Raw genomic sequence first — 26540 nt, 5'->3', positions numbered from 1 at the left:
ACATTGTGTGCATATTAATATGGATTTGTAGTTATTTTTGTATGCATTTGCCTTTAACTCAGATAGCAGAAAGAGAACTTACAAACCAAAAATGCAATACTGGCTTTTATTTTTACCAATGTAGTTACCTTTTCTGGTGTTAATTTTTTCATATGGCTTTAAGTTACTGCCTAGTGTCCTTTCATTTCAGCCAGGATGCCCTTTAGCATTTCTTTAGGACAAGCCTACTAGTATGAACTTTAAAAATTTTTGTTTATCAGGGAATACCTTCATTTTGCTTTCATTCTTGAGTTTTGTTGGGTATAGAATTCTCTGTTGACAGTTATTTCATTCAGCACCATAAATATGTCATATCACTGCCTCTGGCTTCCATCAGTTTCGGATGAGAAATTAGCTGTTAATCTTACTGAGGAGCCCTTGCATGTTAGAAGTTGCTTCTCTTTTGCTGCTTTTAAGATTCTCTGTCTCCATTGTTCAACAGTTTGACTGCAGTGTGTCTCAGTGTAGATCCCTTTGATTTTTGTGCAGCTTCGACTTTACTGAACTTCTTGGATATGTAGATTCATATCTTTCAGATATGGGAGGTTTTGGGTCATTATGTCTTCAAATACTGTTTCTGCTCTTTTTCTATTCTCCTTCTGGAACCCCCATAATGCATATGTTGGTGAAGCTGGATGTTTCCCCATAAAATCCTTAGGCTATGCTCATTTTTCTTTCTGCTCCTGATGGCATCATTTTAGTCATTCCATCTTCAAGTTCACCAGTTCTTCTGCCTACTCAGATCTGCTGCTGAAGCTCTATTTTTTTCATTTCAGTTATTGTACTTTTTAGTGCTATAATTTCTATGTGGTTCCTTTTTTATTTTTCTTTATTGACATTCTCATTTTGTTCATACATTGTTTTCCTCATTTTCTTTACCTCGAGCATATTTAAGATAGTTTAAGTGTTTGTCTAAGAAATGAAATGTCTGGGCTTTCACAGGGATGGTTTCTTTAAATTTAATTTTTCCATTGAATGGGCCATGCTTTCCAGTTTCTATGTTTGCTTTGTAATTTTGTTTAAAACTGGACATTTTAATATTCCAGAATAATTTTGGAAACCAGAATCTCCCCTTTCCCCAGGGTTTGCTGTTTTTAATTGTTAAAGATGTAGCTGTGTGCAGCCAGTGTTTTTGAGAGATTTCACTAAATGCCAGAATCTTAAAACAGAAATAACAAAAAACACCTGTCCGCATCTTTATGGTCTGGCTCTGTGCCTGAAGACTCTCTAAATACTTAGACCATTTATGATTCTGCCTCAGCTTTCTTTTGCTGCTTGCATCAAATATACATCAGCCAGTGGTGAAAGGTGGGGTCTTCTCATGTCTTTTCTGAGTATACATCCTGTCTTGGGCATGCATGTGTTTTCTAAATTCCCCAATATATACAGATGCTTTTGAATGCCCTGATATCCCAAAGAAACCATCTCCTTGGCTCTCCCTCCTAGGTTTTAAGCATTTTATTGTACATCTCAGCTGTAATCTTTCACCCCAGGTGGTTGTGTATTTTATTTCCTTACCATATTTTCAAGCAATACCTGCTACTTTTCCATCCTGAGTTAAGTTCCAGTGAAGGCACACCAGAGATGAGCACCTTGTATTCATCCTTCAGTATGGCCCCTAGACAGGTTAGGGCAGACAAACATAATTTGTGGGTAAGATCTGCTCTGTCCCCCTGGAAAAAGGGACCAAGGTCTCATACTGAGATTGTGGGCTGCTGTCCTCAAAACTGCTGCCAAGGCAGGAAAAGTTTGGCAAGGGTAAGTAAAAATGCCACAAAGCTTTCTTGTTTTTGCTTTTTCTTAACATAGCAATTACTTGGCTGCTGTAAACTTTTCTTTTCCAGAGTTCTGACAAAATTGCTTCTGACAGTTTCTGGTAGTTTTTCAGTGTTTCCCTGGAGGCATGGATGTTTGGAGCTGCCTACTCCACCACTTTGTGACATTACTCTATGACTATTTCTTTTGAAATTGTAATTATGTGTAGAAAAAAACCTCCTTAGCTTAAAAAAAAATTATTTCCCTATTGTGGTTTAGACTTGCATTTCTGAAATGGTTAATTTGTTAGAGAATGTTAATTCTGGCTCCTCAAAAGACAACTGTCTCAGTCAATTAAGTTTGGAGAAAGCATGGGAAAGGCTATGAAAAGTTTTAAACAAACCTTTATGGTTATTTTAACTAAACATTTCCCAAGTTTATGTCACTTAAAGAGTCTTACTGTAATATAGATTAGCATTTGAAGAGCATCTGTCACTAAAATAAGACAAGAAAAATGGTCCCAGTTCTTCAAGGCTTTGAAAGCTTTAGGACTTTTCAGTTGTTGCCATAGCCATAATTATGTGGGTGTCAGAGAGACAAGCAGAGGCAGAAACGACTAGTACTATTTCAGAATAAATATGAGTCATAACCCCTTCTCTCCAGTAGTTTTGAGACACCTGGAAATGTCCAAGACATGGGAGCCTAAGGCCATGTGAGCTGTACAGCTGTTGTTATGTGCTCAGGAAGGCATCTTGAACAGACAACATGGGGAGAGCGGCGAGGGACAGAAGGGAGGTCACTACCTCCCTAGAGTGAACTCTGGGTAATCACCACAAGCTGAACAGTGATTTTGAGAGTAAGCTGTGTTTAAAAGCAAAACAAAACAAGTACCTTTGAAATTGATTGTAAGGCCATCAGGAAGATTCAGTCTGTGGTTGGGGTAGCAGGAGAGGGAGCTGGTGCCACTAGTACTGGACCTAAGTCAAGGGCCTGATGATAAAGGAAAACTTTTACTACAGGTGTGTTTATACCATTATTTCCCCTCCTAGATTGTGGATTTTTACAGGGCCAGGAGAGTACCTGACTCACCTTGTTCCCAATGGTGCCCAAAGAGTATCGATGGAAAATGAGATATATGACATGATAATGAGTCAAAAAGGCTTTTTCCTTAGCCTGAAAGCAGAAATGAAGAAAACAGGACCTCTTCTAACAATTAAAACAAATCAGCTCTACATTTGGATCATTTTATTTGATGGCCAGAGGGTAGTTGTCATTATTCTGACTGTTCATCCATCCACTTGGATAAACTTGATTTTCCACATAAGAACAGAGATTATGGGCATCCTTTTAATTCTGTACCATTCTATGAACAAACTTGCCAGATAGATGGAATCTTAAAACTATATCCTAATATGTCATTCTCAACTTGATTTATAGATTCAAAGCCATACCAATCAAAATCCCAGCAAGTTATTTGTAGATATTGACAAATTCTAAAGTTTAAATGAAGAGGCAAAAGACCCAGAATAGCCAACAAAATATTGAAGAACAAAGTTGGAGGACTAACGCTACCCAACTTCAAGGCTCACTATAAAGCTACAGTAATCAAGACCATGTGGTACTGGTGAAAGAACAGGCAAATACCTAAGTAGAACAGAATAGAGAGCCCTAAAACAGGCTCACATAAATATAGTTGACTGATCTTTGATAAAGGAGCAAAGGTGATACAATGGAGTAAAGATGAGTCTTTTCAATAAATGGTGCTGGAACACCTGGACATCCACGTACAAAAAAAATAAACCTAGATACATACTTTACGTGCTTCATAAGAACTAAATAAAAATGGATTAAATACCTAAATGTAAAACGCAAAATTACAAAACTTTTAGAAGATTACATAGAAGAAACTCTAGGTGACCTTGGGTATGGTGATGACTTTTAAGATCCAACACCAAAGGCATGGTCATGAAAGAAATAATTGATAAGCTGGGCTTCATTAAAATAAAAAACTTCTGCTCTGCAAGAGACACTGTGAAGAGAATGAGAAGACAAACCACAGACTAGGAGAAAATATTTATGAAACATAAATCTGAAAAAGGACTATTATCCAAAATATACAAAGAGCCCTAAAATCCAACAATAAGAAAACAAGCAACCCAGTTAAAAATTCTGCTGACGACTTAAGCAGACACTTCACCAAAGATTTATACGTGGCAAAAAAGCACATGAAAATGTTCAACATCATTTGTCATTAGGGAATCACAAATTGAAACTATACCACAACACAACTGTTAGTCAGAATGTGAAACATAGACACCATCCTAGTGAAAATGAAGCAGTAGGAATTCTCATACTTTATTTTCTGGGAATGCAAAATGGTAGAGCCATTTTGGAAGAGTATGGCAGTTTCTTACAAAACTAGACAACATACTCTTACAATCCAGTAATTGTGTCCTTGGTTGTTACCCAAAAAACTTGAGAAAGACCTGCACACATTTACAGCTTTATTCATAATTGCCAAAACTTGGGTGCAACAAAGATGTCTTTCAGGAGGTGAATAAACAATGGTACATCCAGACAGTGGAATATTATTCAGCACTAAAGAGAAATGAACTATTAAGTCATAAAAGACATGGAGGAACCTTACATGCATGTTATTAAGTGAAAGAAGCCAGTGTTTAAGGGCTACATATTATATGATTCCAGTGACAAATGTATTTCTGTGGTATGGGGTGTCAACACAAGTTGGGGAGACTACATTTGCCAAACTAAGAGGTATTTTTTGGTATTTTCTGCTCAGCTGTACTGTGAACCTAAAACTGCTCTAAAAAATCATGTTTACTTAAAAACTATCTCCTTAAGATGAATTCTGTAGTAACAGGCTATCCTCTGGATTCAAGATTGCCATTTGGCATGATTAGAGTGGAAGGAAATCATTGCAGCAACATCTGAGACATCAGGATTTCTCTACACAATCTACAGAAACCAACCTGTGAGAGAGCGGTTGGGCTGTTTCCTGCCTGGTTAATTAGTGCATACAGGACTTAGACCAGAAGGATCTCGGTTAAACTCTAGCTCTGCCACTTCCTGACTCATTAGGACATGTCACTTTAGCTAGCTGAGCTGTTTTGAGAACACTTAAGATCACATATGTCAAAGACCTTTATAAATTGTCAAATACACCCAAATATAAATTGCTACTGCTGAATTATTTATACATGTAGTATAAGAAGAATGTGTCAGATGCGTGAAAGTTGTTTATAATGCATGACCACACAGTTCTTCTCACTGGTTGGCTCCTGGCTTTGAGGAAGCACTGATGTATGGGCCTCTATCCCATGCATCCAAGAGAACCAGCTCAAAGCAGGTAAAGGTTCTCAGAGGGTGGAAGAGCCCTATCTCACAGCTGTCTGCTTTGGGAGCAATTTGGGCATAGGAAGGACAGCTATGCACACATAGCTCAGGACATAATACAGCCATCCAGCCAACAATGTAAGATTCCCAAGCACCTGTTGGTTAAACAGATGACCAAAAGCAAAAGAGTCGTTCCCACACCATGTCTGTGAAGGCTAAGGAGCAAGCGCCCACAGCCTTTGGAGAGCCTACAAGTCCCGTGCCTGGCTATAGCACCTCCTCTCTTCCCAAGGCCAACATATGAAATAATTTGGAACAGCAAGCATCTTGAAAGTTCCTGCATGTGACAATCTACAATGAGACCAAGTGTTAAAGCAGACATTTATTACAATCCATTTATATAGTGTTTTACACACACACACACACACACACACACACACACACACACACACACACACAAATGCACAGTCCTCGACATTCAGGCAATCAAAGCTATTCTCAGAAAGGCTTTGTGAGAAGACAGATAGATTACTTTGCCCTTCCCCCAAAAAGACACTTGTTTATACTCCTGAAAATAATGCATTTATTATACCACCTCTCAAGAATAATCCTGTTGAGATCCCAAAACTTCTGCAGAGAGTATAGAGATACTAGCAGAGCACTCTCCAGAATGCAGTGCCTCATACCCAGAGGTGTAGTGCAAGAGACACAAACAGCAGCTGCTTCAGAGGAGTGTGTGCATACCCGGTGGGTGCGCCATGAAAAGGGCCCAAGGGCCCAGCTGGGTGGCCCCCTAGCTGCGGAGCGTGGCCAGCCGGGACTGCATGGCCTCCAGAGCCTCCTCTTCCTCCTCCTCCTCTTCTGATGCAGCCATCGCCCCTGGAGGTTCAGGCTCCGGAAGGGCGTCGGTCACTTTACTGGGTGCTTTGCCCAAGGCCCCTAAACACAAACAAGAGCAAACAGCAGATGAACAAAACATTGGCTGAAAAAAGTGATCCCTCATCTTGCCTGCTTTTCATATCAGGATCCGTCTGAAAAGGGGTGACCCAACAAGCTGCCGGGGGGAAGGTGGGAGGTGGTGGGGGATGGGGGCTCTGGGGGGATTTGCTCACTCTGACAAATGCACAAACTCCGACTCACTGTACTGATACCACAGCGGTAAGGATATGAATTTAAGTTTGGTTCTGAAGTCATGATGTAAATTCCTAAACTCCATATTAAATATTTAATTTTCAAGATTCATGAAAATGTTCACTCAGTAAAACCTGTAAGTCTTCACAAAACATTTTCCTGGAAGAACTAGTCTTTCTCCCAATTTAAAGCAAACAAAAGTTAAATCTCACCATTTATACTTTCTATTAAACATAAAACTCAGAAAATCCAGAAGTAAAAATGAAGTTTAAAACCTCATAAACTATCAGTCAGATAAACTACTATTTTTACTTATACCCCTCCCAGACTTTTTCTCTAGGCATGCTTTTTACACAAACATGTATTTCAGTAACAAGGCTTTTTTTCACACAATATATTGGGAACATCTTTATCTTTGTTTTTTAACAGATGGTTATAGGCACTGTTCTTATTTTTTAAGAAAAAACTTCATCTAAAATTTTAAATATAGAAGGAAATTACAGCCTAAGAAAAAAGCTACTAGATAATGTAGTTTATGTGGGAAGAAAGCCATAAAAGGAAGGGGAAAACAGGAAGAATTTCAGGGCCATACCTGCTGTAATTTCAAACAGAATTTTGTCAATTTCCATTTCTGCTGCTTCTTCCATTTCCTCCTGATCGTCCATGCTTTCAAAAGTGTCCTCTAACATCTCTTCTATGATCCCAGCCTAAACACAGAATAAACCCTGTCATTTCCCTCAACTGTTAAATCTGTTAACAACAACCCCTCTGCGGATCCAGCACCAACCAAGTTCTAATGTGTCCACGTCCAGTCCACCCTCTCGAGGGCTAACATGCAGGAGAGACGGCCACAGGAAACCCTGGATGCTGCCTGTCTTCTCTGCAGAGGCAAAAAGCCAAAGGGAAACTGCTCTCCAAATATAGCAGCAAGACTGGAGGGTGGTGTTGCTAGCAGCAAAGCTTCACAGTCACCCAGACTAGAGTGGCAGCAGTTGGAGACAGCTGACTGACAGCCGAGGGTTTGCCCTGAGCTGTCTTGGGAAGCATTTGCCCTAACATTACAAATACAATCTGTGAGTGCAGACTAAAACACAGTACGAAAATTGGTTGGAATCATAGTAGAAACTAGAATAACAAGTACTGAGAGCGGGGTGGGCTCCACGAACCGGGGAAAGGCCTGCAGGGCACTCCAGCAAGTGCCTGGTACAGCTGCTGGTGCAGGGTCGGTCTGGTGGGTCTAGCAAGGAGCACTCAATCCACTGAAGCTGACCATCTACTCCTGAGTGAACTGCTAAGACAGCACTTCTGCATCCAACCAGCTAACGCCCACAGTCTACAGGAGCCCTGTGCCTGGCTGCCTGAAACCAGCTAATCAGCCTCCTTAGTACTCAGGGTAGAATGGCACCACTACAGGGCACAAGAAAACTTCTCCAGCACTGGCCAACACAAGCAAGCCCTGCAGTCCTCCTTGCTGAGCAGTGTCCTCAGATAAGGCCCTACAGTTTTTTTGTTTGATCTTGAAGCAAAAGGTCAGAATAGCAACTTACAGTGTCAAAAAGAAGGCTGCTGGCATCCCTGGGGAGAAGAGATAGGAAGGCACTGAGTGGCTGTGGTGGGGGGCAGAGGGAAGGAATGGGTTCAGGCTTCTGAGAAGCTGCCAGAAAAGAAAAACCCTGACTGCTTTGCAACCTGCAAGAACTGAGTCCCTTGCTTTCTACCTTGATATTCCAGTGATACAAAGAAGAGCAGGTCACATGTGGCAGCACCAGCCCCAGCTGTCCTGCACTCAGCCAGGGCATGACTCTCCCTGACCACATCAAGCAATCAGGTTGAAAGGGAGCCCTCTCCTACCTGCCTCTCTGCTGTTAGATCACTCAAGTGCCTTCTAACGACGTGAACCTAGCTAGTACCAGATTCTGCCAACTCTCAGATCTTTTCCTCCAACCAAAATGAACAAATAAATTCACATTCAAGGTCACATGGGTGGAGCCCTCTGGCCTGGGCTGTCATCCTAGTGCTAGAGGCTACTGTAAAAGAGGTTCAATACATATAAGCTGACTAGCTAAAAAGCCCACAGAACCCTGACTGTAACAGCCCTCCACATCCTGGAGGTAGATATCATTTACTTATTCACTCATTCAATCAGCAACCCTTCATGAAATGCCTGCTCTGTGCCACACAGGCCAGGATCAGGACAAACAGAATGACTTAAGGTCGTCTCTTGACTTGAGGAGCTGGGTTCCCATCAGAAACTTCAGTTTATACCCGGGCATGCATCCTGGGGTGAATTCAGTAAATATTTGTTATCTACTATGTGCAGGCCTTCCTCCAAATCTGTATTATTTTCAGTATTCAGAAACTATTGTGGAAAAGATCCCAGAGTCTAAAAATGGCTTCCCCTCAAATCCTGTGACCACGGAAGTGAGAATGAGCAGGACTGAAGTTACTCCACGTATTACCTCTTTAACCATTTCTAGGTGGACAGTCTTTGCAACGTGGGGAAGAGATGTCCTCGTGCCACTTTGAAAGGACATACCCCCCAACCTGTTCCCTCCTTACTGCTGCTGCCCCAGCATTCCTCATTCCAAGCACCTGGGCTCTGGGCTGTTTGCTTTTCTTTTCCACTGGTTTTCTTCTCCAGTTCCTCTTTCCTATGCCCTAGAACCCTGTATATAATTCAAGTTCAAAAATGAAATGCCCTAGGAGAAAGGGAGGCAATTTCTATGCACAAGCTATTTACAAGAATTTGAGGTGGACAATCTTGGCTCTCAGACCACAGGTTCGAAGCAGGGAACAGCACCTGGGTGAGGCTCTTCCTATCACTCTCTCCTCTGAGGCAGCTCAGGCAACAAGTCAGACATCTGTGCTCAAACCCCAGACCTGTCACATACTATACACCAAGGTCACTTAGGTAAAGCTACCTGGCAACTTGAAGACTCAGTTTCCTCTGGGGGAAAAACACCTATCTGACAGGGTCATGAGAAGGACTATACTAGGGGACAGTATGGGTGATGCACACTGGCTGGAGGGGGCCCCCTAACAATGGCTTCCTGAGCCCTGTCCCAGAAGACCCCAAGTACAGGTCCTTGCTAGGCCTTGGTCCTGGGGGGTGGTGTGTATTTACTGCTTTCTGTTTGGCTCTCAGTCTTCTTTCCTTTTCTAGTCTTAAACAGGTCAGCAAAGTACAGCCTGTGGGCCAAATCTGGTCCACTGCCCATTTCTGTAAACAAAGTTTTACTGGAACACAGACACTCATTTGTCTACATATTATCTATGGCTGCTTTAACACTACAAAGCAGAGTTGAGTGGTTACAACAGAGATTTATAGTGTAAAACACACTATCCAGACCTTAACAACAAAAAAAGGGCAAATCCTTGGTTGAGAACAACTTCCCTCACCAGCTTCACTAACACTCCCCTCAAGTTGACAGAGGAACCCAGTATTTTTTCTGTCTCCTTGCTCATGTTGAAGCCCATAAACCCCAGTTCCCTAAATCCTAAGCTGTTGTTCCCTGGATATACCACTTCTCCTAGAGCTCTGGGTACACCGTTACTTCTTCTAAGGAACACTCTAGCAAACTGACCCAGCTTCTGCCATGCTCAGCTCACACAGTTTCATTCATTGTTAACAGCTGCTCCTTTGTCTTCAAAATCATCATTTGGGAGAGTGGTCGGCCCTTCTTTCCCATCCCTGCCATACAGCTGAGAGGGGCTCTTGGTTGTTTGGAATGGGGTAGGGTTAATCCCAGGTCACCTTCATCATCTCTTTGGACAGCTCCCGCATCGTGGCCTGGATTTCTGGGATCTTCACAAGACTCTGCATGGCCTTCATCACTTCTGTGCTCTTCTGCAGGGAACCAGCCACACGCAAAACCGCTGAAAAGGAAAGGTAATAGTATTATTCAACAGAATGTGACACAGGATGGAATAAAGAGAGATATAAAATTATAAGCTATTCCAATACAAGACAGCAGAAGTAGGTGAACTCCTGAAGCTATTCATGTACCTGTAGAATATATTACTTTACTGTGCTAGCTGGCCAAGAGAAGGACTTTTCTAAATTCTTTGTTACTTTGGGTACAATAGGTACCAGTTCTCTGAGCACATACACCTGGAGTGGACCAAAGGCTTATGTCTGAACTTAAGGGAAGGAAGCCAGCTAAGAACAACTGTAACACCTAGGACAAGTCACATATGGGAGGAAGAGCTCTAGACTTTGCCAAGGCCACACCAGAAAATAGAAGGCTTTAGGCTCTCCAACAGTACTCCCACACATCAGCCTATAGGTGGCAGCTGCTCTGTGGGGTACCTGTCACTGGCCCTCAGGAAAACAGGAGAAATCAGGTAAGATATAGTGAGTATCCGTGCCAGTGTAAGGTGGTTACAGTTCCTTGCCATGACAAAACTTCCTGAAACCTGAGATCATAGCATGCTATAGATTTTATAAGAAATCACGGTAGTAGCAAATTATCATTTCCCTCCCCACACTCTTTAATAATACATCAGAATAAAGAGTTGGCAGCCTTCCAAATTGGTCTTGGCATTTCATGACACTAGAGTTCTCAGCAACTGCTATAAATCAAGCTGTTCACTAAGACTGGCACACAGTCCTCCTCCAGCACTGCAGTGCGTAGCTAAGCCAGGAGTCACAGCAGATTCACCTCTGTCTGCATCCAGGCTCTAGGAAGCTTTCACATCTAAGGGAAAACAAGAGTCAAGGAAGTAAGAGTAACTAGGCAAATGCCTGTCTCACAGCGCATTCTGTGATTTTAATAAAGGAGTAAGGAAGTTCACTAGTTGCAGAGAATACGTCATTTCCCTTACCATTGGAATAGGAAAGTAAAATATTTATTGAGATTAGTATAATTATAAAGGAAGTGTCAAAATCTGTGTGGCTGAAATAAGCAATATAATATAGGTGCCATTAAATATAAAAACAAAGCAAAACAGAAGGAACAAAACAGCAGTAGACTCAGAGACACTGGGAAGTGGCTGGTGGTTACCATGGGGGAGGGATTGGGCAGGTGGCGGAGATGGTGAGGGGATTAAGGGGCACAATAATTCACAACCACAGTGTAAGCTGGTCACTGGGACAGTAGTACAGCATGAAGAATATAGTCAATGATTCTGTAACATCTTTCTACATTGATATAGTAACCACACTGGGGGGGGTGAGGATTGAATAATATGGGGAACTGTTGAACCACTGTGTTGTACATTTGAAACCAAAACAAGATTATATATCAATAATACTTCAATTTTTTTAAAAGCTGGCAATAGAAACCTACCTTGACACACTTAGGAAGAACTAATACTTAATGAAAGAGTACTTGGAAGATCGTGGAAATGAAAGGGAGGGAGATATAGATGTATGTGCACAGATACAGATATAAATGGATGTGTTAATAAACCAGACCAGAGGCTCCTTTCCAAATGTGTATATATGTATATGAAATCTTCACAAAGTATACTTCAAACATCTTGCATTTTTACTTGTAAATTATACCTCAATAAAAGCAGAAAAAATTTAAAAAACAATATAGATGCCATCATAGTGATATAAAAAAGATAAATTGTAAAATGTTAAAAGTTACAACTGGGATTAAAGATGGCGGTGTGAGAGGTGAGACAGAGGCTACCTCCTAAAACCGCATATAATATGAAAATATAATTATTTCAGCTAAACCTGAAATAGCAACAGCAAACAGAACTGAGTCAGACTGCATACACCTGGAGAAAAGAGCAGACCTCATGGAACAGCATAACATACCAAGCTGTGGCCCAGCGTGGGACCCAAGCCCTTCCCCCACCCCAGCTCACCAGCTGGAGGAAGAGAAATGGAGTGGGGAGGGAGTGGAGCCCTGGGACTGCTGAATACCTAACTCCGGAGATCTGGTCTGGGAGCACAAACCTACATTTCATGGTGCTTGCATGATACTCTCGTGATTAGGGGATTGGAAAGCTAAGAGAGGCATAATTCCTGGAGAGACTGATTCCAACTGCTTGTGGAAAGCAGGGATCTATATCCGGCTGCTCTGGGACAAAATATAGGCAGGCAGTCTGAGAGACTTCCTAACAGTGAGAGGGCTGCTAAAGGGGCAAGGATTGCACAGAGCTTACTGCTAAGGAGAAAGGACAAGTAGACAAAATTGTCCGGGTGCACACTACTCAGCAGGTTGGGAGCTTTCACGATTTTTCAGGTGCTCCAGATGAACCAGACAGAAAATAAGGACACAGAGGCACTGAACAACACATTCGAACAGATAGACCTAACAGACATCTACAGAACTCTACACCCAAAAGCAGCAGATTACACATTCTTCTCAAGTGCACCTGGAACATTTTCAAGAATAGATCATATACCTGGCCACAAAAAGAACCTCAGTAAATTCCAGAAGACTGAAATTGTACCAACCAGCTTCTCAGACCACAAAGGTATGAAACTAGAAATAAATTACACAAAGAAAATGAAAAATCCCACAAACACATAGAGGCTTCACAACAGGCTCCTAAATAGCCAATGAATCAACGACCAAATAAAAACAGAGATCAACAGAGGGGTGGAAGATGGCGGCATGAGTAGAGCAGCGGAAATCTCCTCCCAAAACAACATATATCTATGAAAATATAACAAAGACAACCCTTCCTAAATAAAGACCAGAGGACACAGGTAAATATCCAGACCACATCCGCACCTGAGAGAACCCAGCGCCTCGTGAAGGGGGTAAGATACAAGCCCAGGCCAGGCGGGAGCCAAGCGCCCCTCCCCCCAGCTCCCGGCGGGAGAAGAATAGGCAGAGCGGGAGGGAGACGGAGCCCAGGACTGCCGAACACCCAGCCCCAGCCATCCGGGCCAGAGTGCAGGGCCCTCGATACTAGGAAAACAGGGCAGCAAGAACAGTGAGCAGGCACTGGAGGCCGGGCGACAGAGGACATAAGAAAAGTGCGCGACCATTTTTTTTTTTTTTTGCTTTTTTGCTGTTTTGGTGAGCGCTTTTTGGAAGCCTTAAAGGGATAGGGACCCCAATACTAGGGAAACAGGGCAGCAAGAACAGTGAGCGGGCACCGGTGGCCGGGCGCAGGAGGACACCAGAAAAGTGAGCGCCCATTTTTTTTGACAAGCGCTTTTTGGTAGTCTTAAAGGGATAGGGACACCAATACTAGGGAAACAGGGCAGCAAGACCGGTGAGCAGAGGCCTGAGGCTGGCACCGGAGAATAAAGAAAAACGAGCGACCACCTTTTTTTTTTAATTAAAAAAAAAATTTTTTTCTTTTCTTTTCTATTTTTTTTTTTGGTGGTCGTTGTTTTGTTTTGGCGGGTGCTTTTTGGAAGTCTTAAAGGGGCAGGGCGGGTCACTTAATCCAGAGGTAGGGAATCCGGGATCTCTGGGCACCCTAACCCCTGGGCTGCAGGGAGCAGGGAAGCCCCTTACGGAGATAAATAGCCTCCCAGCAGCTCCTGCTCCAACGCGACTCCACCATTTTGGAGTAGCTGCCCGAGCCAGGCCACGCCCACAGCAACAGCGGAGATTAACTCCATAGCAGCCGGGCAGGAAGCAGAAACCCTGTCTGCGCGCAGCTGCGCAGCACAAGCCACTAGAGGTCGCTGTTCTCCCAGGAGAGGAGGGCCACAAACCAACAAGAAAGGAAGTCCTTCCAGCCGTCACTCGTCCCAGTTCTGCAGACTATTCCTATCAGAATGAAAAGGCAAAGCTACAGGCAGACAAAGATCACAGAGACAACACCAGAGAAGGAGACAGACCTAGCCAGTCTTCCTGACAAAGAATTCAAAATAAGAATCATAAACATGCTGACAGAGATGCAGAGAAATACGCAAGAGAAATGGGATGAAGTCCGGAGGGAGATCACAGATGCCAGAAAGGAGATCGCAGAAATGAAACAAACTCTGGAAGGGTTTATAAGCAGAATGGATAGAATGCAAGAGGCCATTGATGGACTTGAAATCAGAGAACAGGAACGCATAGAAGCTGACATAGAGAGATACAAAAGGATCTCCAGGAATGAAACAATATTAAGAGAACTGTGTGACCAATCTAAAAGGAGCAATATCCGTATTATAGGGGTCCCAGAAGAAGAAGAGAGAGGAAAAGAGATGGAAAGTATCTTAGAAGAAATAATTGCTGAAAACTTCCCCACACTGGGGGAGGAAATAATCCAACAGACCACGGAAATACACAGAACCCCCCAACAGAAAGGATCCAAGAAGGACAACACCAAGACACATAATAATTAAAATGGCAAAGATCAAGGACAAGGAAAGAGTGTTAAAGGCAGCTAGAGAGAAAAAGGTCACCTATAAAGGGAAACCCATCAGGCTAACATCAGATTTCTCAACAGAAACCCTACAGGCCAGAAGAGAATGGCATGATATATTTAATACAATGAAACAGAAGGGCCTTGAACCAAGGATACTGTATCCAGCACGACTATCATTCAAATATGACGGTGGGATTAAACAATTCCCAGACAAACAAAAGCTGAGGGAATTTGCTTTCCACAAACCACCTCTACAGAACATCTTACAGGGACTGCTCTAGATGGGAGCACTCCTAGAAAGAGCACAGCACAAAACACCCAACATATGAAGAATCGAGGAGGAGGAACAAGAAGGGAGAGAAGAAAAGAATCTCCAGACAGTGTATATAACAGCTCAATAAGCGAGCTAAGTTAGGCAGTAAGATACTAAAGAGGCTAACCTTGAACCTTTGGTAACCACGAATTTAAAGCCTGCAATGGCAATAAGTACATATCTTTCAATAGTCACCCTAAATGTTAATGGGTTGAATGCACCAATCAAAAGACACAGAGTAACAGAATGGATAAAAAAGCAAGACCCATCTATATGCTGCTTACAAGAAACTCACCTCAAACCCAAAGACATGTACAGACTAAAAGTCAAGGGATGGAAAAACATATTTCAAGCAAACAACAGTGAGAAGAAAGCAGGGGTTGCAGTACTAATATCAGACAAAATAGACTTCAAAACAAAGAAAGTAACAAGAGATAAAGAAGGACACTACATAATGATAAAGGGCTCAGTCAAACAAGAGGATATAACCATTCTAAATATATATTATATGCGCCCAACACAGGAGCACCAGCATATGTGAAACAAATACTAACAGAACTAAAGGGGGATATAGACTGCAATGCATTCATTCTAGGAGACTTCAACACACCACTCACCCCAAAGGATAGATCCACTGGGCAGAAAATAAGTAAGGACACGGAAGCACTGAACAACACAGTAGAGCAGATGGACCTAATAGACATCTATAGAACTCTACATCCAAAAGCAACAGGACATATATTCTTCTCAAGTGCACATGGAACATTCTCCAGAATAGACAACATACTAGGCCACAAAAAGAGCCTCAGAAAATTCCAAAAGATTGAAATCCTACCAACCAACTTTTCAGACCACAAAGGCATAAAACTAGAAATAAACTGTAAAAAGAAAGCGAGAGCCTCACAAACACATGGAGGCTTAACAACACGCTCCTAAATAAGCAATGGATCAATGACCAAATCAAAATGGAGATCCAGCAATACATGGAAACAAATGACAACAACAACACTAAGCCCCAACTTCTGTGGGACACAGCAAAAGCAGTCTTAAGAGGAAAGTATATAGCAATCCAAGCATATTTAAAAAAGGAAGAGCAATCCCAAATAAATGGTCTAATGTCACAATTATCAAAATTGGAAAAAGAAGAACACATGAGGCCTAAGGTAAGCAGAAGGAGGGACATAATAAAGATCAGAGAAGAAATAAATAAAATTGAGAAGAATAAAACAATAGCAAAAATCAATGAAACCAAGAGCTGGTTCTTTGAGAAAATAAACAAAATAGATAAGCCTCTAGCCAGACTTATTAAGAAGAAAAGAGAGTCAACACAAATCAACAGTATCAGAAACGAGAAAGGAAAAATCACGACGGACCCCAGAAAAATACAAAGAATTATTAGAGAATACTATGAAAACCTATATGCTAACAAGCTGGGAAACCTAGGAGAAATGGACAACTTCCTAGAAAAATATAACCTTCCAAGATTGACCCAGAAAGAAACAGAAAATCTAAACAGACCAATTACCAGCAACGAAATTGAAGCGGTAATCAAAAAACTACCAAAGAACAAAACCCCCGGGCCAGGTGGATTTACCTCGGAATTTTATCAGACATACAGGGAAGACATAATACCCATTCTCCTTAAAGTTTTCCAAAAAATAGAGGAGGAGGGGATACTCCCAAACTCATTCTATGAACCTAACATCACCCTAATACTAAAACCAGGCAAACACACCACCAAAAAAGAAAACTACAGACCAATATCCCTGATGAACGTAGATGCAAAAATACTCAACAAAATATTAGCAAACCGAATTCAAAAATACATCAAAAGGATCATACACCATGACCAAGTGGGATTCATCCCAGGGATGCAAGGATGGTACAACATTCGAAAGTCCATCAACATCATTCACCACATCAACAAAAAGAAAGACAAAAACCATATGATCATCACCATAGATGCTGAAAAAGCATTTGACAAAGTTCAACATCCATTCATGATAAAAACTCTCAGCAAAATGGGAATAGAGGGCAAGTACCTCAACATAATAAAGGCCATCTATGATAAACCCACAGCCAACATTATATTGAACAGCGAGAAGCTGAAAGCATTTCCTCTGAGATCGGGAACAAGACAGGGATGCCCACTCTCCCCACTGTTATTTAACATAGTACTGGAGGTCCTAGCCACGGCAATCAGACAAAACAAAGAAATACAAGAAATCCAGATTGGTAAAGAAGAAGTTAAACTGTCACTATTTGCAGATGACATGATACTGTACATAAAAAACCCTAAAGACTCCACCCCAAAACTACTAGAACTGATATCAGAATACAGCAAAGTTGCAGGATACAAAATCAACACACAGAAATCTGTGGCTTTCCTATATACTAACAATGAACCAACAGAAAGAGAAATCAGGAAAACAACTCCATTCACAATTGCATCAAAAAAAATAAAATACCTAGGAATAAACCTAACCAAAGAAGTGAAAGACTTATACTCTGAAAACTACAAGTCACTCTTAAGAGAAATTAAAGGGGACACTAACAGATGGAAACTCATCCCATGCTCATGGCTAGGAAGAATTAATATCGTCAAAAAGGCCATCCTGCCCAAAGCAATATACAGATTTGATGCAATCCCTATGAAACTACCAGCAACATTCTTCAATGAACTGGAACAAATAATTCAAAAATTCATATGTAACCACCAAAGACCCTGAATAGCCAAAGCAATCCTGAGAAAGAAGAATAAAGTAGGGGGGATCTCACTCCCCAACTTCAAGCTCTACTATAAAGCCATAGTAATCAAGACAATTTGGTACTGGCACAAGAGCAGAGCCACAGACCAATGGAACAGACTAGAGAATCCAGACATTAACCCAGACATATATGGTCAATTAATATTTCATAAAGGAGCCATGGACATACAATGGTGAAATGACAGTCTCTTCAATAGGTGGTGCTGGGAAAACTGGACAGCTACATGTAGGAGAATGAAACTGGACCATTGTCTAACCCCATATACAAAAGTAAACTCAAAATGGATCAAAGACCTGAATGTAAGTCATGAAACCATTAAACTCTTGGAAGAAAACATAGGCAAAAACCTCTTAGACATAAACATGAGTGACCTATTCTTGAACATATCTCCCCGGGCAAGGAAAACAACAGCAAAAATGAGTAAGTGGGACTATATTAAGCTGAAAAGCTTCTGTACAGCAAAAGACACCATCAATAGAACAAAAAGGATCCCTACAGTATGGGAGAATATATTTGAAAATGACACATCCGATAAAGGCTTGACGTCTAGAATATATAAAGAGCTCACACGCCTCAACAAACAAAAAACAAATAACCCAATTAAAAAATGGGCAGAGGAACTGAACAGACAGTTCTCCAAAAAAGAAACACAGATGGCCAACAGACACATGAAAAGATGCTCCACATCGCTAATTATCAGAGAAATGCAAATTAAAACTACAATGAGGTATCACCTCACACCAGTAAGGATGGCTGCCATCCAAAAGACAAACAACAACAAATGTTGGCGAGGCTGTGGAGAAAGGGGAACCCTCCTACACTGCTGGTGGGAATGTAAGTTAGTTCAACCATTGTGGAAAGCAGTATGGAGGTACATCAAAATGCTCAAAACAGACTTACCATTTGACCCAGGAATTGCACTCCTAGGAATTTACCCTCAGAATGCAGCAATCAAGTATGAGAAAGATCCGTGCACCCCTATGTTTATTGCAGCACTATTTACAATAGCCAAGAATTGGAAGCAACCTAAATGTCCATCGATAGATGAATGCATAAAGAAGATGTGGTACATATACACAATGGAATACTACTCAGCCATAAGAAAAGGGCAAATCCAATCATTTGCAGCAACATGGATGGAGCTGGAGGGTATTATGCTCAGTGAAACAAGCCAAGCGGAGAAAGAGAAATACCAAATGATTTCACTTATCTGTGGAATATAAGAACAAAGGAAAAACTGAAGGAACAAAACAGCACCAGAATCACAGAACTCAAGAATGGACTAACAGGTACCAAAGGGAAAGGGACTGGGGAGGATGGGTGGGTAGGGAGGGATAAGGGGGGGGAGAAGTAGGGGAGTATTAAGATTAACATGCATGGGGGGTAGGAGAAAAGGGAGGGCTGTACAACACAGAGAAGGCAAGTAGTGATTCTACAACATTTTGCTATGCTGATGGACAGAGACTGTAAAGGGGTTTATAGGGGAGACCTGGTATAGGGGAGAGCCTAGTAAACATAATATTCGTCATGTAAGTGTAGATTAGTGACACCAAAAACAAAAACAAAAAAAAAAAGGGCAGTTCCTGTGTGGTAACCTCCAATGAGTTCTACACAAGGGTATAAAGGGCATATAAAAGTGTAGGCAGAGAGTCTGTTTGCGTTTATACAGAAGGTCAAAGCCTAATTGGGCTACCCCGAAAATGAACTAAGATACGATATGAAAGAGAACTTGCAACATCAGCACTCTTGGGAAGACTCATGCCAGAAGATGAACATCAAAAAACCCCAACAAAGATCCACGCACTGCTACAGCTGTAGATGCACTCATCCCACCAGCTCCTGGACTTGCCATGGGAATGAAGGAGATACCTAAGCTGGCCTGTGCATACAGTAAAACAACAAATTTGACTGGATCTATACTGTTGGAACTCAACCAAGAATTAGGAGAAGTGCAAATTGTAGCGCTCCAAAATCTTACAACTACAGACTATTTACTGTTAAAAAAAACATAAGGGATGTGAACATTCCCCAGGAATGGGTTGTTTTAATTTGTCTGATTTCTCTCAGACTGTTCAAGTTCAGTTGGACAATATCCACCATATCATAGATAAGTTTTCACAAATGCCTAAGGTGCCTAACTGGTTTTCTTGGTTTCACTGGTGATGGCTGGTAATTACAGATATGCTTTGGTTATGTAACTATACTCCTATTATGTTAATGTGTGTGCGCAATTTAAGTAGTAGCTTAAAACCTATACATGCTGAAGTTACTCTACAAGAAGATATGTCAAAGAAATAATCAATCTTCCCATGTTTTCTTCCGCCTGCTACTTCTATAGCTTTTCTTCTTCCTTCCTAATTACAACCCTTAAATAGAATTCGTGCCTCATATCAAATTTACCGAGTATCATAATTCTTCCAAGTGGTAAAGATACCTCAAGACAAATGCTGGGCATAGAAGCTACAGGGCATAAATCTGCAAAGAAGTAAAAAGCTAACCTTTTCAAACAATAAGGCTTCTCTCTCACTTACCAACTTTACATTTCCCTGTATGGCCCCGGAAGATGACTGGTTAGCCAGAGACGGGTAAGATTCCTCAAGGGAGGAACAACCTAAGACAGGCACAGTCGCAGGGGGGCCATCAGGTGAGAAATTGGGGATCAACAGAGGTGAGGCTTAGAACCTCACCCCCCCTATTCTTAGAGAAATCTTCTGCATACGTGGATGTTTTATTGCCCTTGTCTAGCTTGGATTAACACATAGTCTACAGGCACACACCTGATCATCTACATGTGCTCTCTTACAACACTAAACTATGTTTTCTACCTTTATCTTGTATCTACCTACCACTTCAGCATTTTATTAAAAATAATAATAATAAAGAGAGAAATGTGGTATCCACATATAAATCAAGTATAAAAACCAAATGAGTATTCATATTTGAACTGACTGTTTAGAGTTCATAATGCATGAGCAAAACCGAAAGTTTCTGTGATGGCTGCCCTTGTACTGTTCACTATGTAACTTATTCATTATGTAAGAATTTGTTCTCCATGTAAGAACTTGTTTGTTATGCCTCAGAAGATTGGAGACTGACGAAAATTAGGCTTGGGGTGGATTAATGATTGTGCATTGAGCATTGACTCCCCTATACAGAATTTTATTGTCGTTAACAACCATTTGATCAATAAATATGAGAGATGCCCTCACAAAAAAAAAAAAAAAAAAAAGAAGGACAGACTTCCAATGGTAAAATAAATTAGTAACCGGGATGTAATGTATAGCATAAGGAATATAGTCAAGATATTGTAACAGCCTGGTAGGGTGATAGCTGGAACCTAGAATTATGTATATAAATGTTCTACCACTGTGTTGTACACTTGAAACTAATGTAATGTAATACTGTGCGTCAACCACCCTTCAATAAAAAATAATTATCTTAAAAAAATAAATAAATAATTATAAATTTAAAAAAAAAACATAGATCAAGCAATATATGGAGACAAATGACAACAGTAATTCAACACCACAAAATCTGGGGGACGCAGCCAAGGCTGGGCTAAGAGGAAAGCAAACTGCAATCCAGGCCTACCTCAAGAAAGAAGAACAATCCCATATGAGCAGTCTAAACTCACAAGTAATGAAACTAGAAAAAGAAGAACAAATGAGGCCCAAAGTCAGTAGAAGGAGGGACATAATAAAGATTAGAGCATAAATAAATAAAATCGAGAAGAATAAAACAACAGAAAGAATCAATGAAAGCAAGAGCTGGTTCTTCGAGAAAATAAACAAAATAGATAACCCCCTAGCCAGACTTATAAAGAAAAAAAGAGTCTACTCACATAAACAGAATCAGAAATGAGAAAGGAAAAATCACTACGGACACCACAGAAATACAAAGAATTATTAGAGAATACTATGAAAAATTATATGCTAACAAACTGGATAGCCGAGAAGAAATGGACAACTTTCTAGAAAAATACAACCTTCTATGGCTGACCAAGGAAGAAACAGAAAATCTGAACAGACCAATTACCAGCAACGAAATTGAGACGGTAATTGAACAAAAAATCTACCTAAGAACAAAACTCCTGGACCAAATGGCTTCACCACTGAATTTTATCAAACATTTAGTGAAGACCTAATACCCATCCTCCTTAAAGTTTTCCAAAGAGTAGAAGAGGGAATACTTCCAAACTCATTCTATGAGGCCAGCATCACTGTAATACCAAAACCAGGTTAGGACACCACAAAAAAAGAAAATTACTGACCAATATATATCCCTGATGAACATAGATGCAAAAATACTCAACAAAATATTAGCAAACCAAATTCAAAAATACATAAAAAAGATCATCCATCATGATCAAGTAGGATTTATTCCAGGGATGCAAGGATGGTACAACGTTTGAAAATACATCAACATCATCCACCTCATCAACAAAAAGAAGGACGAAAATCACATGATCATCTCCACAGATGCTGAAAAAGCATTTGACAAAATTCAACATCCATTCATGATAAAAACTCTCAACAAAATGGGTGTAGAGGGTAAGGACTTCAACATAATAAAGGCCATATATGACAAACCCACAGCCAACATTATACTTAACAGCAAGAAGCTGAAAGCTTTTCCTTGAAGATCGGGAACAAGACAAGGATGCCCACTCTCCCCACTTCTATTCAACATAGTACTAGAGGTCCTAGCCATGGCAATCAGACAACACAAAGAAATAAAAGGCATCCAGATTGGCAAGGAAGAAGTTAAACTGTCCCTGTTTGCAGATGACATGATATTGTACATAAAAACCCCTAAAGAATCCACTCCAAAACTACTAGATCTAATATCTGAATTCAGCAAAGTTGCAGGATACAAAATTAATATGCAGAAATCTGTGGCATTCCTATACACTAACAATGAACTAGCAGAGAGAGAAATCAGGAAAACAATTCCATTCACAGCTGCATCAAAAAGAATAAAATACCTAGGAATAAACCTAACCAAGGAAGTGAAAAACCTATACTCTGAAAACTACAAGTCGCTCATGAGAGAAATTAAAGAAGATACCAATAAATGGAAATACATCACATGCCCATATATAGGAAGAATTAATATTGTCAAAATGGCCATCCTGCCTAAAGCAATCTACAGATTCAATACAATTCCTATCAAAATACCAACAGCATTTTTAAACGAACTAGAGAAAATCATTCTAAAATTCATATGGAACCAAAAAAGACCCTGAATAGCCAAAGCAATCCTGAGAAGGAAGATAAAGCGGGGGGCATTATGCTCCCCAACTTCAAGCTCTACTACAAAGCCACAGTAATCAAGACAATTTGGTACTGGCACAAGAACAAAGCCACAGACCAGTGGAACAGAATAGAGAGCCCTGATATAAATCCAAGCATATATGGTCAGTTAATATATGATAAAGCAGCCATAGATATACAATGGAGAAATGACAGCCTCTTCAACAACTGGTGTTGGCAAAACTGGACAGCTACATGCAAGAGAGTGAAACTGGATTATTGTTTAACCCCATACACAAAAGTGAACTCAAAATGGATCAAAGACCTGAATTTAAGTCATGAAACCATAAAACTCTTAGAAGACAACATAAGCAAAAATCTCCTGAATATAAGCATGAGCAACTTCTTCCTGAACACATCTCCTTGAGCAAGGGAAACAAAAGCAAAAATGAACTCATGGGACTACATCAAACTAAAAAGTTTCTGTATGGCAAAGGATACCATCAACAGAACAAAAATGCATCCCACAGTATGGAAGAATATATTTGTAAATGACATATCCCACAAGGGGTTAACATTCAAAATATATAAAGAACTTACATGCCTCAACACCCAAAAGCAAATAACCCGATTAACAAATGGGCAGAGGATATGAACAGACACTTCTTCAAAGAAGAAATTCAGATGGCCAACAGGAACATGAAAAGATGCTCCACATCACTAATTATCAGGGAAATGCAAATTAAAACCACAATGAGATATCACCTCACACCAGTAAGGATGGCCAGCATCGAAAAGATTAAGAACAACAAATGCTGGCAAAGATCAGGAGAAAGGGGAACACTCCTACACGGCTGGTGGCAATGTAAGCTTGTTCAACCATTGTGGAAAGCAATATGGAGGTTACTCAAAAAACTAAAAATAGAAATACCATTTGACCCAGGAATCCCACCCATTGGAATTTACCCAAAGAATACAACTTCTCAGATTCAAAAAGACATATGCACCCCTATGTTTATTGCAGCACTTTTTACAATAGCCAAGAAATGGAAGCAACCTAGGTGTCCATCAGTAGATGAATGGATAAAGAAGATGTGGTACATATACAGAATGGAATACTATTCAGCCATAAGAAAGAAACAAATCCTATCATGTGCAACAACATGGATGGAGCTGGAGGACATGCTCAGTGAAATAAGCTAGGCGGAGAAAGACAAGTGCCAAATGGCTTCCCTCATTTGTGGAGTATAACAACAAAGCAAAGCTGAAGGAACAAAATAGCAGCAGACTCAGAGACTCCAAGAAGGAACTAGTGGTTACCAAAGGGGAGGGGTGTGGGAGGGCAGATGGGGAGGGAGGGAGAAGGGGATTGAGGGGTATTATGTTTAGTACACATGGTGTGGGGGATCACAGGGAAAACTGTGTAGCACAAAGGCGGCACATAGTGAATCTGTGGCATCTTACTACACTGATGGACAAGGACTGCACTGGGGTATGGGTGGGGACTTGATAATATGGCTAAATGTAGTAACCACATTTTTGTCATGTGAAACCTTCAGAAGAGTGTGTTTCAATAATACCTTTAAAAATAAAAAAAAAAAGATAAATGATTTACAATGAAACATCTAACATTATTTTTGAAAGGAAATGAAGACAGCACAAACATTCTATAATAGGGGGAACCCAAACCAAAGGCCATAGAAGGGAATTAGAGTCAGTCATAAAGAAGCACTGGAACCGTACACATTTGGGAAACTTTCAAAATTTAAAGTCAAGTTTATTTATAATGTATGTTACCACTTGAAAAAATAATTTGAATTTATCTCTATTAAAAAAACATACAGCATGTATGATAAAATATAAAAGATCAGAAGGATGAGTGGGTTACACAGACGTAGGCCTGAGTGTCTCAACAATGGCATGATGAACAGTTTGCTCCAGGTAATTTTCTGCTGTAGGGGCTGTTGTACTCACTCTAGGATATGTACCAGCATCCTTGGTTTCTACCCATTAGATGCCAATAGCAACAATATGCCACCCCACCCCAGTGTGACAACCAAACATCTCCAAACATTGCCAAATGTCCTCCCTTGGGAATCACTGACCTAGAGCTGCTGCAACTGAGAGTTAATTTATCTTTGAGCATCTCAACAGATAAGGCACAAAGGGTGACAATGATTTGAGCTGCAGGCCAGTTCCCTGGTAGAAGTACACTGTTTCACTGGGAAAAATGATTTTTTTCCAGCACTAGGTTCTAAGATAAATTTTGTACCACAATCTTTACTGATTACCGGCAACTGTGTAGAAATTATAGAAATATTCTTCATGTAGCTGTTTCTGATCCATTAAAAAAAAAAAAAGCTATGGAAAATTATGAGAACACAGTTCAGGAAAGGCAGTGTGTGAGAAGCAACGCTGGGGGCAGTATGAGCCTGAGGCTGCCTGGCAATGCAGGTTGCTACAGGGCGGACCTACCAGGACGACAAGCGTCACTCTCCTCTGATGCCGACTGTGGGTTCCTACACTACCTTCACACCTGACTGAAGTAAGTATTCATATGAATAATGACTAAAATTAAATATGAAATAAATGGAAACAATCAATTTGTCAGTGAAGTAGTTGTTTTTCACCCTAAGATTTCTAATAATACTATATTTGTACAAAGAAAAAATATTTCATTTGAAAACCACATTTTATAGATGAAGGCAAACATTTAAAACCACTGAACATCTACTATTATGGAAGATACATAATACATACAGTTGACCCTTGCAGAAAGTGGGGGTTAACGGTGCCAACCTGTGGTGTATTAAAAAATCTGTGTTTAACTTTTGACTCCCTCAAAACTTCACTAATAGTTGACTGTTAACTAAAAGCCTTACCAGTAACATCAACAATCAATTAACATATATTATGTTGTTATAAAAAAAGAAAATCATAAGGAAAGTATATTTACAGTACTGTGTTATAGTTATCAATACCATAAGTTTATGTGATCTGTTTACAAGATGAATTATCTATCAGTATTGTCTTACATGATGTCTTACATCAATGTTGTCTTACATGATGTGAACACTGATGTCATATCTATTACTAAGACTACACACAAAAGATGAAAAGATAATGTGAGAAAAAGTAGCAGCAGTGCTGCAGCCAGTGTAACTGACGCAGCCATCCTATGGCAGCCTGGCCTATTCACTAAGGGGATGACTCGTTATGGAATTTTCACGGCATATTATTGCAGCCATATATATAATATGGTATTGGAAATGTTACATTTTTTAAAAAATCACTTGCCTGTGATAACCTAATACACAGTTTCTCCAATTATGAGAGTGTATTCTGTATGGTAATGTTATTCTTTGAAGACAAAGTTAGGAAACAGAAGAAAACTAACACGTTATTAATTTTATGTTAAATATCACTCACCTTATGCCTGTGTAAGGATGGGTCATCCACTTCCATACAAGTCTTGCACAGGATGAATACTTAGGTGATGACGACACAAAGTCTCTACAGTTCTTGCTGTATAGTTACTTATTTTCATACAAAGATACACATGCACAACAGGTAAGTTTATGATCTACTGCTCATTACGTAGAAACATCACATAAAGGTCTTCCTCAATGAGCAGGCTGAGGTGGAGGAAG

At 40.5% G+C, this 26540-nt stretch overlaps 1 protein-coding gene across 2 annotated transcripts in view; it reads right to left on the bottom strand.

Moving 5' to 3' along the window:
- Positions 1-4285: 4285 nt before the first annotated feature.
- Positions 4286-26540, bottom strand: part of CHMP3 (charged multivesicular body protein 3) — a 52336-nt gene continuing 30081 nt past the window's right edge. For both annotated transcript variants that reach the window (XM_057497036.1, XM_036931147.2), the window contains 3 exons: positions 10034-10155; positions 6872-6986; positions 4286-6087 (listed from right to left, as the gene is read on the bottom strand). In XM_057497036.1, coding sequence (XP_057353019.1) covers positions 5942-6087; positions 6872-6986; positions 10034-10155 — 383 coding nt within the window. In that variant the 3' untranslated portion in view covers positions 4286-5941. The remainder of the gene's footprint in view (positions 6088-6871; positions 6987-10033; positions 10156-26540) is intronic.

Source organism: Manis pentadactyla, chromosome 2, assembly GCF_030020395.1.
Source record: "Manis pentadactyla isolate mManPen7 chromosome 2, mManPen7.hap1, whole genome shotgun sequence".
NCBI lineage: Eukaryota > Metazoa > Chordata > Mammalia > Pholidota > Manidae > Manis > Manis pentadactyla.
This window is presented reverse-complemented; position numbering and strand designations above follow the sequence as displayed.